Source organism: Amblyomma mixtum, chromosome 1 (genome assembly GCF_055824585.1).
Source record: "Amblyomma mixtum isolate Tamu chromosome 1, ASM5582458v1, whole genome shotgun sequence".
In the NCBI taxonomy this organism is placed as follows: domain Eukaryota; kingdom Metazoa; phylum Arthropoda; class Arachnida; order Ixodida; family Ixodidae; genus Amblyomma; species Amblyomma mixtum.
In genome coordinates this window covers 179,811,140-179,827,024 of record NC_143012.1, presented here as the reverse complement: position 1 = coordinate 179,827,024, position 15,885 = coordinate 179,811,140, and the positions used below count along the sequence as shown (strand labels likewise).

General features: G+C 46.8%; 1 protein-coding gene across 5 annotated transcripts in view; it reads left to right on the top strand.

Annotated features, from left to right (window-relative positions):
• Window positions 1–9,617, top strand: part of LOC149370118 (uncharacterized) — a 144,602-nt gene extending 134,985 nt beyond the window's left edge. For all 5 annotated transcript variants that reach the window (XM_089560123.1, XM_089560115.1, XM_089560128.1 and 2 more), the window contains 5 exons: window positions 89–176; window positions 2,037–2,165; window positions 2,749–2,883; window positions 6,013–6,117; window positions 8,902–9,617. In XM_089560123.1, the coding sequence (XP_089416249.1) occupies window positions 89–176; window positions 2,037–2,165; window positions 2,749–2,883; window positions 6,013–6,117; window positions 8,902–9,027 (583 nt within the window). In that variant the 3' untranslated portion in view covers window positions 9,028–9,617. The remainder of the gene's footprint in view (window positions 1–88; window positions 177–2,036; window positions 2,166–2,748; window positions 2,884–6,012; window positions 6,118–8,901) is intronic.
• The last annotated feature ends 6,268 nt before the right edge of the window (window positions 9,618–15,885 follow it).

Genomic DNA, 15,885 nt, shown 5'->3' with positions numbered 1-15,885 from the left:
ACTACACAACTGAAGGTAATTTTTAGTCCCCTTGACTCGTTTGAGTGTGGAGTTCTAACACTGACTGCTACACTTTGCAAAACTGCAGGAGTGGGTCCGCGCACTCCGTCTACCGGGAAAATGGCTACTACGGCTTCATTCCCAGGTCGTTGACTGCCCACAATGCCACAGTCTGGGTGAGTTGCTGCACTGTTGCCTTGCGACCATAGTGGTACAATGCTATTCATGTCTGTGGTCCCCTTTGTTAATGTGCTGAACCACCAGACAGGCTTGCAATAATATGGCACCGTTTGTGTACAGACGTTCATTCTAGTTTTGAATGTTTCAAATGAATGGCACCATGAATGCAACATCAGCCACTGCCCCACAGAAGCAGTGACCCAATAGTACATCTCCACAGCCAGTTAAGGAAATGTTGCTAGGTGTAGTGAGCCATAACGAGGTTGTCTCTAGGAAAAGGATTGGAACAGCTGATAATATTTATGAACTGGCGTTGCAGCAATCAGCTGTTAAGCATTAAGTCACAAGTTCAACATACAGTAACAGCTACTGCATTTTTATATTTTTTGAAGTTTGCATAATTTAGTGCAGTAGAACCTCGCTATAGTAAACTCGGTTGTAGTAAAAACTCAGATATAGTAAAGTGAAGCTGCGGTCCCATTTCGCCTTCTGTAGACGACTGTACTTTTTTTTTTTCGGTTATAGTAAAGGCCTTTTTTTTTTTTAAAGAAACAGCTATAGTGAAGAGCACCCGGCCGTGGCGATGTACTTCCCGCGGAATGATGACATCGCGGCAAGTACAAAGTCAAGGATCACAAGACATACGATACTGAATGCGCTCTTTGAGGTGGCTTCACGACAAGGCTCCAGAGCCGCGAGGAGAAACCAACTTCTCGAAGCCCGTGAGGCAAAGCGCGGGGCGCGCACGGAAATAGTAAAGCTGGCTATGAACGTAGAAAGAGGGAAGCACGGGTTGCTGAGAAAGGAGAGACAGTGAAAGTGCAGTGGGAGTTAGACTAGGGAAGAAAAGCGCGTGCATACGTAGCACGGCAGCGCGAAGCAGTGGCAAGAAGCAGAGCTGCAATAGAACTGCATAGGCAGTTTCGCCACGCTTGACTTTGTCGCGCACGTTTCTTAACTACTGCCTCTTAAATGATGTTGAAGCCACAGGAGACGACCCCGTGATCATAGCAATCTTTGGTTTTCACATGGAATCAAACTCTCTCTATTTTTGTAGCCATGTTGTATTCGTGTAAATGGGGTACTTCCACAAGACATAAACGATGTCGAAAACGTCATAACATGTGATAACTGATAACAAATAATTGTCACTTAAAGGGATGATAAGAGCAAGATATGAGGTATTTCTAAGTGTTAGTTTTATAAAGCAACACTTTGTGCTTAGTAATCAGCCAGAGAGCATAGTCAGAGCCATGCCAACACCAACAAGTGATGTAGTAAAGACCGTGCTATAGTAAAGATTTTTGCTGGTCCAAGCTGCTTTACTATAGAGGGGTTCTGCTGTACAAAAGGGGCGTGCGTTAAAGTGCAGTGCGTTAATGTCTGTTTAAAATCCAAGATGCTTAAAAGTTATCCAGAACACCCACAGTATGGTGTGCAACTTTTGAACATAAAAACCTCATTGATTTATTTACATGTAACACTGTGTATCTTCGATCCGGGTTCCGGGATCCCGGAACCCAGGATCCGGGTTCGATCCCGACCACGGCGGCCGAATTTTGATGAAGGCGAAATTCTAGAGGCCCGTGTACTTTGCGATGTCAGTGCACGTTAAAGAACCCCAGGTGGTCGAAATTTCCGGAGCCCTTCACTACGGCGTCCCTCATAGCCTCAGTTGCTTTGGGACATTAAACCCCAACAAAACAAACAAACCAAACTGTGTATATGTTGTTTATCTTGAAGAATGGCTTGAATGCACTTGGCAGATGGCAGCAGGGCAGTCTGGCTGGCATTGCCTATGCTTGTTGTTGCCTACCAAGTGCGGCACTGAGTTTATGCTCTTGGACCTGTGACAGGATGTGACGGTGTCCCCTTGGAGTAACGTGGCGGCATCGTGTGATGCCTCCGGCTTGGTGTCCTCCATCATGCTACCGTCAATGTCACAGAATGTGGACCTGCTGAAGGATTACACCAAAGGACGCGTGGTATGGCAGCTTTTGATTCTTCCAGCATGGTCTTCTCTGCATGACCTGAAAGGACTACCGGTTTTGTGTGCTGCTTTTCCCGTGTTTTGAAGAGGCACTGGTTAGAAATCTTCAGCTGTTAGGTGAAGAATTGTGGAGTTCAGCCACTATTTTTTTGTTACTCCATTTGAAAGTTTACTGTGGACATATTCAACTATATCTTCTACGTCTTCTCTCGCTACTTGTTGCACCATTTTGCATAAGTGATTACATATGTCCTGTACATATATTACATGTGTAGGGTTCTTTCTTTAAGCGCTCTGATCACATGAAATGCACTTGTAGCAGTCACCGGACCTGCAGCTGGCCTTGCCTGTGAGTGCAGACAGTGTGTGCTAATTAGTATGTGAGTTGTTTTGAAGTCTGGGTCAACAAACGATCTGCAAAATGCAGTGCTTTGTTCAAAGAGGCATGCGCTGCTCCGATTGGAGCAGGCTTGCAGCACATATTTTGAGTATCTGAGGCATTGAGGAGGCACTGGTGTTACTGATGCTTTCCCCTTTCCCTAAGCCACACGGTTGTCTCCGACATGCTTCTGTTGCAGCCGGTGTACTGTGCATTGCTGGTGCCGCTGGAAAACAAGGACGAAAAAGAATCTCCACCTGTGGGTCCAACGCCAGGCCAATGCCACGCAGCTGCCCAGGAACGCTACGGCATCTCCTTCGAGGACACACCCCTGGTAAGTGGCTCCTGCACAATGAGACGCGCTCAGTGTGTTGAGCCCCTTTTTTTTGGTGCTTGCAAGTGAAGCTCTAGACCAGCGGTTCTCGGACTGGGCTCCATGGAAACCTTTGGTTGGTTCCTTGGGTCGTGGCCTCAAGGTAGAGTACCTGCCTCGGCTTCGGCAGGGAGTGGGTGCGACTCCCACTGCCAGCTGGGCCACCCACCAGTTTCTTCAAATAGGTGCAGCCGCCGCGGTGGCTCAGTGGTTATGGTGCTCGGCTGCTGACCCGAAAGACGCGAGTTCGATCCCGGCCGCGGCGGTTGAATTTCTTTTGAGGAGAAATTCTAGAGGCTCGTGTACTGTGCGATGTCAGTGCATGTTAAAGAACCCCAGGTGGTCAAAATTTCTGAAGCCCTCCTCTACGGCGTCTCTCATAGCCTTAGTCGCTTTGGGACGTTAAACCCCATAAACCATAAACCAATCAAATAGGTGCAAGGTTATACCCCGGCCTGGTGCTTGGCTTTCCAGTTTGGATGGCTTGGGAAAGGAGCCTGCGCCTTCGAGTCCTGTCGCTCTTGAGCTTTGAACAGGCACTTCTAAAGTCCCTGAAACTTATTAAAGTAATGCCGACCTTTGAAGAATGACAATTTAACGCCCACTAAGTGCATGAGTGGTCTCTCTAATTTCACAGATTCATTTCTCTTCGAGAACGAAACACAGCTTCACTATTTTGAACCGTCAACACAATGCCATGACTGGCAGTGATAAGCTCGCAGTCGAGCACGCTGATTCATTCCTCGCCTTCAAGAAACATATGCCAATGTCACGCAGTGAACACGCGTCGCATGCCACCGTCTCATAGCCAGTCATAGTCCGGGCCACACCTGATTAACTGCAAATAACGTACTGGAATGGCCGCCTAAAGGTGCTGACATCAACATCATCAAGAGCGTGTGGGGCTTAATGAAGCGTAACTTGGCGCGACGTGCCCTTCAAATCCAGAGCAGAGACGCTTTATGGGTAGCTCTAAAAGAAGAGTGGGAACATCTGAGATCCGATGCAGACGTGGTTGAAAACCTGTACGCATCTCTGCCAGCAAGACTGCAAGACATCCACGCTGCAAACCGCGGATTTTCTCGCCACTGATCACATTTACTTTATATACTGGCGGCAGTCAAGCTGATTGCTTTAGCCATCTCAATTTTTTTTTTTGCATGTGGAGCTATAGTGCTGCCTTGCCGTTTATTTTTTCATTTTCAGCCTAGAAGATTTGCGAAACTGCAGGTGGTGCTGAAAATTCAAATATGTTCGTTGGCGTCAAAGATATATGAAGAAAATCTTCAAAAGTTGTGACTGCTGAGAGCATATCGCGAGGCGATTCCATCAGCACGCGGGTAGCACATCCTGGTTCATCATATTCCGTTCCCATCTTGGTTCTGTTCTATAATTATAAGTGGTTGCGGATGTGTTACGGTATAAATACTGTTCAACAACATTTTTTTACTTCTGAAATGAATTGACGCTATGAACAGCTCGCCGGACGATGGCTGCGGATGGAGTACAGCTACACAGGTTTCATGAGCAATTCTTCCACTACAGCTGAGCACGCAAGGCCAGATACTGATGTCAACGACGGAGACAGTCGGCTTATAGTACAAGCTCCACAACAGATACAGTGGGAGACCACCATTGAAGAATAAAAAGCGGGAAGTTTATCAAAGAAAAAGCCTGTTTTTGTATATCATAATCGGTCTAAACATATTAATTTCCTGCCATTTTTTCGCTCCTCAGTGAAAGAGCGAGGACGCAGAAGCAAAACAAGTTCCCTGACAGGGACACCGTTGGTATATAGAAGAGATGCGTATAACCGCCTAGGCGCGAAATGATTCGCTCCTTTTCCGAAGCTGAACGCAACGTCTTTGAACGCAAAGTGGACAGCTGTCCGGCAAGGCAACCACAAACACATCCGAGTACAGGCAGATAATCACAGATGCCGACTTTATGCCGAGTATATGGCGCGTCCAAGAGCAGCGCGGTGCCTGAAATCGAGGGAACGGTGCAAGAACATTTCGCTGAATCTCTACAGTCTTGACTACCCATATGACGACATGTGATCAAACCCACGCGTTGGGCGCTTATATTCTGACATTGTGACAAAATACTCCTTCTCGTAACGAATTTGTGAGCGCCGAGGGAGGAGCCCAAGCACCGGAAACACAAACCCCATAGCTGGAGCATACTGCATAGCATTGCATGAAATACTCGCAGAAGCTTCAGCAACACGTGCCAACTCCCCAACACACGACCGACTTTACCTGCTTTACCTGCGCGAAAGCACTAAACCTATTCATTAATACAAAACTAGAGATGGCGACATAGCAATAACGGAGCAATAAAAACCCTTTAGAATTACAGGCAGAGAATGCGTCCTGAAATCGTATTCGAGTGTACTAAATTTCCAGAAAGTTGAACAAGAATGCTATAAATATAGCACGTCACAACTCAAAGTGAGTACTCAAAGAGTCGCAACAAAGCTTAGGTGAAGGTAAATGCATTATATCATACGCCAGGAAGCCAAAATTTGGGAGAAGCAGATGAAATCCAATTAAATACGGCCGCTATCAGCGCGCATCACTTTCCGCAAATGGTCGTCTGCTGTGCGACGCTCTGCACCGCAGCCGAATGCGAAAATCTCGAACAGCGAAGCGTGAAGGCGCGTGCCGCACTATCTTTTTCACTGTTTTGTTATCGTGGAGAGCGAGAGAGAGAGGGAGCGTCACCCCCTTTCAGCGCATACCCTCGCAACCCGAGTGCGGCGAGACACGCGTGCGATAACAGCGCCCCAATAGCGGAGAGCAGCTGCCCTGCGGCTGCCCGGAGCGACCTGGGATTTTTTGACCACCCCTGTACATAGATACAACAATGGCTTGACACAGTTTACAGAAAAATTGGTTCACACCCTTTTATCCTTTCCATTTATCTGTTTGTTTCCTTTTGGGTTGATCCCTTATGCTTTTGCAGCTTGTCTTGCTAGTTGTCTTTGGTCTGCTGTGTAGATAGTCAGTGATTCAGACTTTCAATACCAAGCCTTGGCATACTCAGGCGTGTGATTGAGGCGACGATCGTGCTTCCCTTTCCTTGCAGCATCGAGAGGGCCACGCTCTTCATCAGGCTGCGGATCGTGTGTCATCAAGGAGCAACTCCTGTTCCAGTGGCAGCAACCTGTACCATCTCAACTCCATCAACACGGTGAGTGCCACCGGTCAGATGTGGATGTGCTGCCTGCTATTGGTGCAGGCACAGCAGGACTGAAGCATGCTGCAAAAAATGCATTGCATCTGCACCGGGTAGCGATCAGTGTGCCTTATATGTTAACAGTCCTACATTCACATGCAAATTCTGTTAGGTTGCCAGCGCTTTGCTTTGCTTATACGGTTCAACATGCTTTGCTAGTGAGTGGACTCGGGCATTTTCGGGATTGTACCTGGTCGAGGGTGGGTTTTGTTGCAGGTAAAGGAAATAAAAACAGAAAACCATGTTCTTTCGAATATGTTGGATGAGATTCCGATTTCAACATGTTGGTATACTTTCCTGTGCGAGATCCCTGTGCTGAAACCTTGGTTGTTGTAATTATAACTATGTGGAAACAGAATGTGCTATGAATGCAATTTTTAACCTTGAGAGACGAATTGAGACAGTGTAGTGATGTTACAGACATCCTCACAACATGCAGATTTGAGATGTGGTTACGGTTTTTCTGAACTGTTGTCTGGTTTAGACCAGGAGTCATGTAATTGTGCAGATTTCTTGAAGCAGGATTCCTTGAAGCCTTTCATCTGGGTAATGCTTTATCTGACATTGAAGGAATTAGTGATAGGTGCGCGATGTTATGGTTGGATGGTTCACTATAGGCATGCAATGCAATCTCTTCCATAATGACCCACTACAAAGACAAGCACAGGGTCCTGTGATTGAAGGGAAGGAGGATGGGTAAATGTCATCTTATGAGCATTCCACGCCCCTCTTTCTGTGCCACGCGGCCACTTTCTTATGCAGACAAGGGTTAAAGCTTTTCTCAGCACAGGTTAATGTCCTGTTGTTGACGGTGCAAAGACACAGCACGTGAGGTGCACTGAATGCGCCTTCAAACCAGGCATTTGATCGCAGTGGCTTCTGTCTTCTGATCGGTAAAACTTCGCCGGCAGAAAAAAAAATAATGCCGATGATTACGTTATTTCCTAATGCGAAATTTGAGCGCAGCTCATCAGCTGTTTCAGCTTTTCGATAGATTGAGGCAAAGAATTCGAACAAGACATGTATGTACAATTACAGAGAGCTTTTTATTTTTCAGACATATTCCTTCTTCAAGAAACATTCCACTAACAGTAAAGTTACACCTGAAAGAGTTTACAATACAAAAGAATTATTGCCCTTAAAGTGAGCTACCACAAGAAAGAGAGGCAAACAAACAAAACACAATTTGTTCACCAAAGCTTAAATGGCGGCTCAGGTGGTCAACGCCCTTCTTATATAGACTCGCTCCACGTCTGTCTGTTCTTCGCGCCAAGGCAGGCGTACACACATACACACAGTCTCGGTTGTGCAGTCTGCTTCACCTTCTCGTGCTGGGCGCATGTCCTCATAGGTCAAAGGCCGAGAGTAGTTTCGAGGAGCATCTAGAACTTGCCGCCACCGTCGCGCGAGTGAAGAGGTGAAGGGCTCTTAGCACACCCAAGGCTGCGCCCTCTCCGTCAACATCGCATAGAAACGACTTGGACAGTGTAGAACAATCGGCAGCAATCCCCCCGCGCGTTGTGGCGGCGAGCGGTGGGAGAGGGGGCAGCCACACACACAAGGCTAGTCGCTCTCCAGGGGTTCCTTCTCCCCCCGTTTTATGACGCGCGCCAGCAAGAGCCGTCCACACAGCGCTGTTTTTTTTGTTTTGTTTTGTTTCTTGCTAAGGAGGGGAGGATGTGCTTTTACCCCCTCCTGGTTAAAACAGACAACACCGACGGCGATGCCGTGAAACGCAGAAACGGGCGCCTAAGAGCTGCGCTCTGAAAAAACATGCATAAACTATCTCGTTGCTGTAGCAACTCGGTGCTATCGTATGGCACTTGTTTTCTTGTGTTTGGCCAGCCAGCCACCGTCCAGCAGAACCATGCCGCACGCGTGTACTAAGCGGGCGCTAGACAAGGCATGCAGTAACCAAGGCAAGGGACGGCAGCAAGCGATCGGATGAACAAACGAAAGAATGAAAGGATGTGAGGCTTGAGTTGCTTTCCCATCAAGGCACCAGTTCTTGCCCATGCGACAGATTCAGAGAAGGCGCGAAAATGGGCCGTTTAATGGAGAGTCATCTCGTGGCGCCTAGTGCAACTAGGGGACATTATCTTTTACAGCACGAGCCAGTGTGTCCCCACCCATATATCTTATGCCATGGTGTAGTTCAAAAGCCTTTGAGGTTGATTTGTAGAACATAAAGCCTGGAGATCACGTGGCGTGATTGTGCTTTTCCAGTTTCAATTGCTCATGGATATAATATTTCTTAATTGGATACTTATTCATGTTTTTTTTTCCTAGCTGTAATTCTATTTAAACAAAAACTTGCACATAGTATTTGGTCACCTTTACTGCATAGCTTCAAGCGCACTTTTCTGACTTCAGTCCTCATATGTATCGATCCTTGACAGTGTGCACAGGTTAGTTGAAGCAGTGGGAGCTGTAATGTTGGCTTGCTTGCCCATTATGGCAGAAAGCATGTGGAATGCTGCAGCTGCATGGAACACATTTTTTTTTTTTACTTCGAATTTTTAACTGATTTTTTTCATGTGTAAATGCATCTCTTGCTGCTGAACAAATGTAAATGGAGCCATGAAAAGCAAACAATCGATATTTTTACCAGGAACAAAAAGGATGGAATTGTCCTCTGTGCCTCTTTAAGGAGAGTTTTGCTCAGCTGGTAGCAAAAAGTGAACTGAGACTTGTGTGAGACTTTAGTTGGTGCTGTCTGATTCGGCCGGTTATGTGCAGGTGTGCTGGAGCCCCAACTACACCAGCGCCACCTGGCTGCTGTCAGCAGGGCAGGCTGGCGTGGCCCGGCTCACATGGTTTGGACTTTGCGGTGGTCGTTTGGAAAAATGCCGCTCCGTCTCCTGACACGGCAGCCAAGGACTCTCGCCGTGGCCTTCACAACAGTGGTGTAGAGACCAGTGCAGGCTATTATGTAATATAAAGAAGCAACAAGAATGAAGCACTGTTGCATTGCTAAAATGATCACTCAGTTCCTTCAACTGTGGCTGAGCTGGTGGCTGAGATGTGGTGGTCTACAACAACTCTTGAGAGCTCATGGATGTGCTTGTTCAAGAGCCACACTCAAAGCCTTGCAGTTTGGCTTTGAACATGAAACTGCCGACGGGGAGAGACTGACTGCCCCGAGCCAACTGCTGCGTGCTGGCAAATTTGACTGTGACAGGGCCGTGGTTTTTTTTTTTTTAACTGACAGCGACTGCACACTAGTTCTGTTGATGCACAAAAGGCCCCCATCACCCGAGCCCCAACGACTGTCAAGCCAACAAAGGCCGGTTCCTGTTGCCAACATGCAATGCGAGGACCTTCATCAAAGCATCTGGGGCACATTGTCGCCATAAAACATGGCTTCTAGAGAGCATCACTAGGGTTTTCATTGCAACTGTAGTGGTGGTTTCTTTCTGCGAAATGCCTGATGTAAATTTATACATTTGTCTTGATCAGACAATGTTCAATGACAAGTGCAGTGTGTGTCGCGTTTGGCTGTGCACAGGTGTGTTTGCATGTAATGCTTCCCACTTGAGCAGGTCAGACAGGAGACTGTCACTGTGTGGGGCCAAGCCCAAGTGGGATTACACTGCACTTTTGTGAACCGGTGCAAAGTACACAGCTGCTTGTGAATCATGCAGTTCTGTCGTCAGGGTTACTGCCACGTCTCCCGTCTTGCTCCTGTTGGCTGCACAGTATGCATGAGCTGTGATGCAAATGAAGATAGATTGTGGTTGTGCAAATTGCACTTGCAAAATAAAATCTAGCAGCATTCACCCAAAGTGATAACCAGGAAAGTATTTGCTGTTACCAATTCACTCATCCTTTCTCGTCAAGGTTTATGGGTTTGCGTTTCACTACAGCTGGCCCCCAAAAAGATGACAGCCATGGTTCGGGATGAGAACCACAGTTTGATTGATGTCATGCTTAAAGCTGGTACAAGACTTGTATTCCTCATGTTACAAAGAATGTGTTTAAACACTGATTGCATGCGTTTTTTTTTTTTGTTGTTGAACCAGAGATCATACTACTACTGGTAGAAGTACTATATTAGTGTTGGTGCAAAACCATCGATCGGTGGAAATCAGTTTGCATTCATGTGTACACGGGCACTGCACTATTGTACTTTATATGCCATGTGGACGAATTTGGCAAGAAGTTGCTCACTTCAAAGTAAAGCAGAAAAGATTTTGCAAATTGTAAGAAGGCGATAAGCACGCTGATGTGACTTCTTGCAGCCAATTTACAGTAAAAGCTCGTTAATTCGACACTGACGGGACCGCGAAAAATTGTCGAAGTATCCGAATGTCGAATTATCGAATGAACAACAAAAAACAATGTTTGCCGCAACAGGACGTATACCTTTAGTTGGCAAGGAAATCTGTAATCACCGTCCGCTTTTTCGAGCGAATTTGAGCGACTACGATAGCTCTAACAGCTGCCAGGTGCTCCGCGGCACACGCGCCGTCAGGGATTTGTTCACAGAAGTCCTCCCGCACGGACAAGGCTTCTGCGGCTTCTTTCACCGTGCACTTGGCATTTGGTGCAACTGCTCACAATCGTAAATCGTCGTCGTTGTCAGCGCCTGTCACTTCAATTATTTCATCCTCGGTCAGCTGACAGGACACGAAGGCGAGGCGGCGCGCAGGCCCTGCGCGCTACCCACCGGAAAGCAGCGCGGGGAGGAGGTGAAGGGAGCGCCGCTCCCCGCTTATCTGTTTTTTCAACCAGCGTCCACGGGGACGGCGTTGTTGCTGGGACGCACGTCTTATCTTTCCTCTGATCTTTTAACTCTCCTCTTATCTGCACGGGGACTGTGGACGGGTGTCTTATCTTTTCTCTATCTTTTTCTCTGATCTTTTAACTCTCCTCTATCTGCACATGGCAGCGGTGGTGGCTGAGCCAGTAGGCAATCCCTTGCGATTTCCTTTCTCCCTTCTCTCAGTCGCAACAAAACAGCAACAAGTAGCGCAGTAAACACGCTGACAAAGCGCGCATTTACCAAAAAAAGGCGCCGTAAATAACCGTGATAGGGACTGCTGGGACACAACAAAGCACAAAAAAAAAAAAAATCTCTGCCTCTCCCGTAACCGAGAGTAGAGTAAGCATGAAAGGTTTACGGGCCTAATGTCATCTCGGTGGACACCCGAACCGCACCGTACAGGAAGGGAGGAACGCCACCACCCGTTCAGCGCGATGCCTTGTCATTTGAACGCAAGGTTTTTTGAGGAAAGGAAATGGCGCAGTAATTCTCTGCCATCTCGGTGGACACCCGAACCGCACCGTAAAGGAAGGGAGGAACGCCACCACCCGTTCGGCACGATGCCTTACCCTTTGAACGCAGCGCTTCTCCCCCGGATCACGTACGACAACGAAGTGCAACATGCAATTTATGTGGTTTTTGCACGCGTTATTAGAAATCGGAAATTATAATTCCGTGCGTTATCAAACCCACAGCTCCACTGATATCTTGATAAACATTGAGAAGGCACTGGCAGCAGTTATTTTTTGTCTCGTTTGGAGACCAACCAGCGCTTGCATGCCGGTCGCGTAGGAGGGCTTACGGAGTCTCGTTAAATCTCGCTAAGTCTCGTACGGTGCCCGGATGTTCTCGTTTCAGAGCCCGGATGACTGGAATTCAGTGCCCGGATGAGTGGATTTCAGTGCCCGGATGACTGGATTTCAGTGCCCGGATGACTGGAATTCAGTGCCCGGATGACTGGATTTCAGTGCCCGGATGACTGGATTTCAGTGCCCGGATATCTGGATTTCAGTGCCCGGATGATGGCTCTCGGTCTCGGCGTGACGTCACCACACTGCCGACAACGGGGGCTAAAAGCATTTCATGCTTAAAAAAGACGCCAGCCGCTTCGGCCGCCGCTAACTCGCTTCCTCGGATGGATGGACGGATGAATGGATGATATGACCATAGGGATGGCCTATCAGCCGTACAGTAGCGCCGCTCATGGCAGTGTTTTTTTCTTTTTGCTCTCGGCACACCGGCTTGGCGGGCTGCGGAGTGAAGTCGAATTAACCGACGCACGGCAGAATTTGTTCGAATTAACGAGAGTTTCGCCCCATAGACTCCTATGTATAATTGTAGGGACCTCGCGCGCGCGTCGAATTATCCGATTTGCCGAATTAACGGGGGTCGAATTAACGAGCTTTCACTGTATTTCATTCCTAGCTCGGGTCACACCAACATGACAAACTGGTCACAAGTCACAGCAGCATGAAACATGATCAGTCTGAACTTGTCCTGCCCTGCTCTCAGAGATGACCAAGCCCTGCACTCATGTTATAAAAAAAAAAGCGGACTTTGTTTCTCGTATCATGCGACATTGTTATCACCACCATGTGTAGCTTGCTAAAAACTCCAAACCCAGAATTCTCTGTAATGTGTGGCTTCCTGTCTACTTGTATATCACAGGTGGTTGTGTAATTGGGAAGTGCCTTGGTGATGTGTGTTTAAAATGTAGCAGGACAGATGACTTTGAAAGAGTTGTGGGGGTGGCACCTTGGAGAGCTGATAAGTAGGGATGTGGTAATATTTGTATTCGTATTCAAGAATTTGTGAATATTAAAAAATTCCTGAATATATAATTTTCACTTATTCGCAAGCAATCATATACTGCGCCGATGCTCATAAATTCGACCATGGCAAAACCGCATTATCTGCGCAAATTATCTGACGGTCGAGTTTAAAGTACCTGGAGAACAATACAAATGTGTCCTCTTAGCTTTCTTCTCCAGAATTTATTGCGTAGACCGATTGCATTCGAACGCTGCTAGGCTTGACCTCATGCCAAATTTTGCCAGTGGACTTTCCGACATATTACACCTGACCAGAACAAGATGGCCGACCACCAACCTCGAACAATCACAACGAGAAAGTGCACTGCCTTTTCTGTGATCCTTCCATAATGTGTTATATACTTAGCCCTCACCCATGTCATTTGTCCTGTCGCCTTCATAACTCTCCCAGCACAAGTATGCCATCTCGTTTTTGCCAGCTATGATATGCGGGAAGCCCACTTGCAGAAATTTGCATCAGGCTTCTGCAGGGGCAAGTTGTGTTATCACAGCAGGGCAAACAATTGTGTAAAAATCCCTCTTATTGCATGGTGCATTGTAACCCGCGCATCTCATAAATATGCTTAACGGGAGGCGTGACGATGATTGGAGGGCCCCTGTCGCCAGGCCGAAAAATAGCCTTGTCATGGAGTTTTAGTTTCAAAGCTTCACCAGCCCATGGTGACGGCAGCAGTTTCGACCACCTGGGGTTCTTTAACGTGTACTGACATTGCAAAGTACACAGGCCTCTAGAATTTAGCCTCCATCGAAATTCGACTGCCGCTGTCAGGATTGAACCCACGACTTTCGGGTCAGCAGCTGAGCGCCATAACCACCGAGCCATCGTGGCAGCGTGCACATTAAAGGGAAACTAAAGTGAAATACTGAGTCTAGCTAGAATCAGAGATAAGTGTGGTGAGGTAATAAACATGTCATGATTACCAAGAACAGAACTTGGGTGAGGCGGAAAATTATGCAGAGGACATAGCTCGCTTACTGCAAAAATTTAGTCATGGGCATTATTTTCAGGCCACAATCGTTTCACTGCTTTCTCGTGCAACATTATGCTGACAGGCAAGTACCATTGAAATAGGACGAAAGCAGTATGGAGATTAGTATGCAAAGTAAACTGTTTGCTTCACATGTTACGGTCTAAACCGTGTAACACCGTCATGTGCATGAAGTTCAGAAGCACATGCTTGCAGGGTAATTTGCAGTCTTGCTGAATGGGGAAGCTGCCTTTTCTTGGAAGGATGGTGAGTAGGACAGAAGTTGGCATACGGAATGGTGGTACCATCTGTCGATTAGAATTGCAACAAAGGGCCTGTCTGATTTCTGCATCAACTACTTTCATTTTGTCTGCCTTGCCACGAAGCCAAAATATTCTGCATCGCAAAAATGATGTCGCATCCCCCAAACTGTGTGAGAGTGTTTATAGAAGAAGATTTAGGGGCCTCAGTATGTGATTTTCTTAACAGAATCATCTTTGTGCACACAAAAACAAAGCTGGTGAAGTTCTTGAAGAACAGTCTAACATAACCTCTTGCATTCCTTTAATGTTCCTAGAAGGCATAAAGGTGTGGCCAACAAGGAAGCCGAGATGAACGTGTATTTGAAAGAGTAAGCACTCCAGGCTACACCGTGTGCCGCAATTATGCACGGTGATTAACTCGAGGACAAGCAGTGACAGGGTTTGCCATGCTGAAAGAGATGCGAGAAATGCCATGTGGACAGTGAAATCAGTGTTACTCAAATTCTTGTGGTTATGGCAGGTCCTCCCAAGCTCCTATTTATCATCATCATCAGCCCGACTACGCCCAGTGCGGGACAGAGGCCTCCATACCTCTCCAATTGACTCTGACCCATTACTCCTATTATTACTACATTGTTAATCCTTGACCACAGCTCTGTTGAGGGAAATGGTTGTAGCTCCCGAGTGCTATGCACAGTTGTCTTGTTGGAAAGCATGACCGTGGCCTCCACGGACAACAAAATCACTCTGCTGCAGCTCTGCTTTAGTCTGTGTGCAACCTACTGACTAAACTGTTAGCAGTTTTGATCTTGCTTGCCACATGGACGAATGATATGCACTTCATGCACTTTGCATCACAGTGTTCATCCCAGCTGCCAGAGCTTCACGGCCTAGTTTATGCAGAATGAATGAGCGGAGAGAAGCACATGGGTACTGAGCCTGGAACTCTACTCTGCAGCAGGGAAAAATCTCTTGGTTGGGATAATTCTCCAGCCAGAATAGTGCTGCATTCCACAGTGACCTGAAGACAGCTTGCTACAACGATGAAAAGGGGAAAAAAAAATGATTTTTCAGTCGGGCCACCATGTTTCTTGGCTGGTATGGTTTCGGCTCTGAAAAGTACATTTCAGAACCTTGCGTCCTTGGGACATTGTAAATTTGCACTTCGTGCTACGAGTCCAAGACTGCATGGAATAAAGCGAACTGTGTGAATGGAATAAAGCAAACTTGTGAACTGCTGATTTGGCTTCATTAACTAGCATATGGCTTCAACTGCGGTCGTAGGTTGCAGCCGGTGTTGCTAATTTTTCCACATTGTGTTTGTCCTCGCACTGAACCACCGAGGGGAACTAGTTTATGATGAACTGTCATAGAGACAAGTACTTGAAGCTGTCTATAGCACATAGTTAACGCAGAATAAAATTATACAGAATCATTGGTTCCACTGATTCCACCCGAATTAAGGCTGCATGGCCCACGAGATACCTGGTTTATTACTAGCAAGGCCTCAGTCACATCCACTTACAAAATTTATCAGAAATGAAAGATTATAAGGAATATTTAGGCAGAAAAAAAAAATAATGCTAAATGCTACTGCACTGAACAGTTGGTAAAGAGCTGTCCATGAAAAATTTGTCAAAATAGCGGAGTTCCATCTCAAAAAGCACCCAGCAAGTTGTACCAAGGACATCCTTTCAACATAACGTTTGGCCGTGATGTGTTCAGAGATGTCCAAAAAATTCATTCAAGGAGGATGACACTGCAATGTTTCCAGGACCACTGGGGTTATAAAATGCGCTTCACGTAAACTGAAGCAAGGTAAAAAAAAAACTATCGGGATGCCCAGGCGAAAAAAGCCATTGAGTCCAATGAGGGTTCCCAATTTAAATGTATCC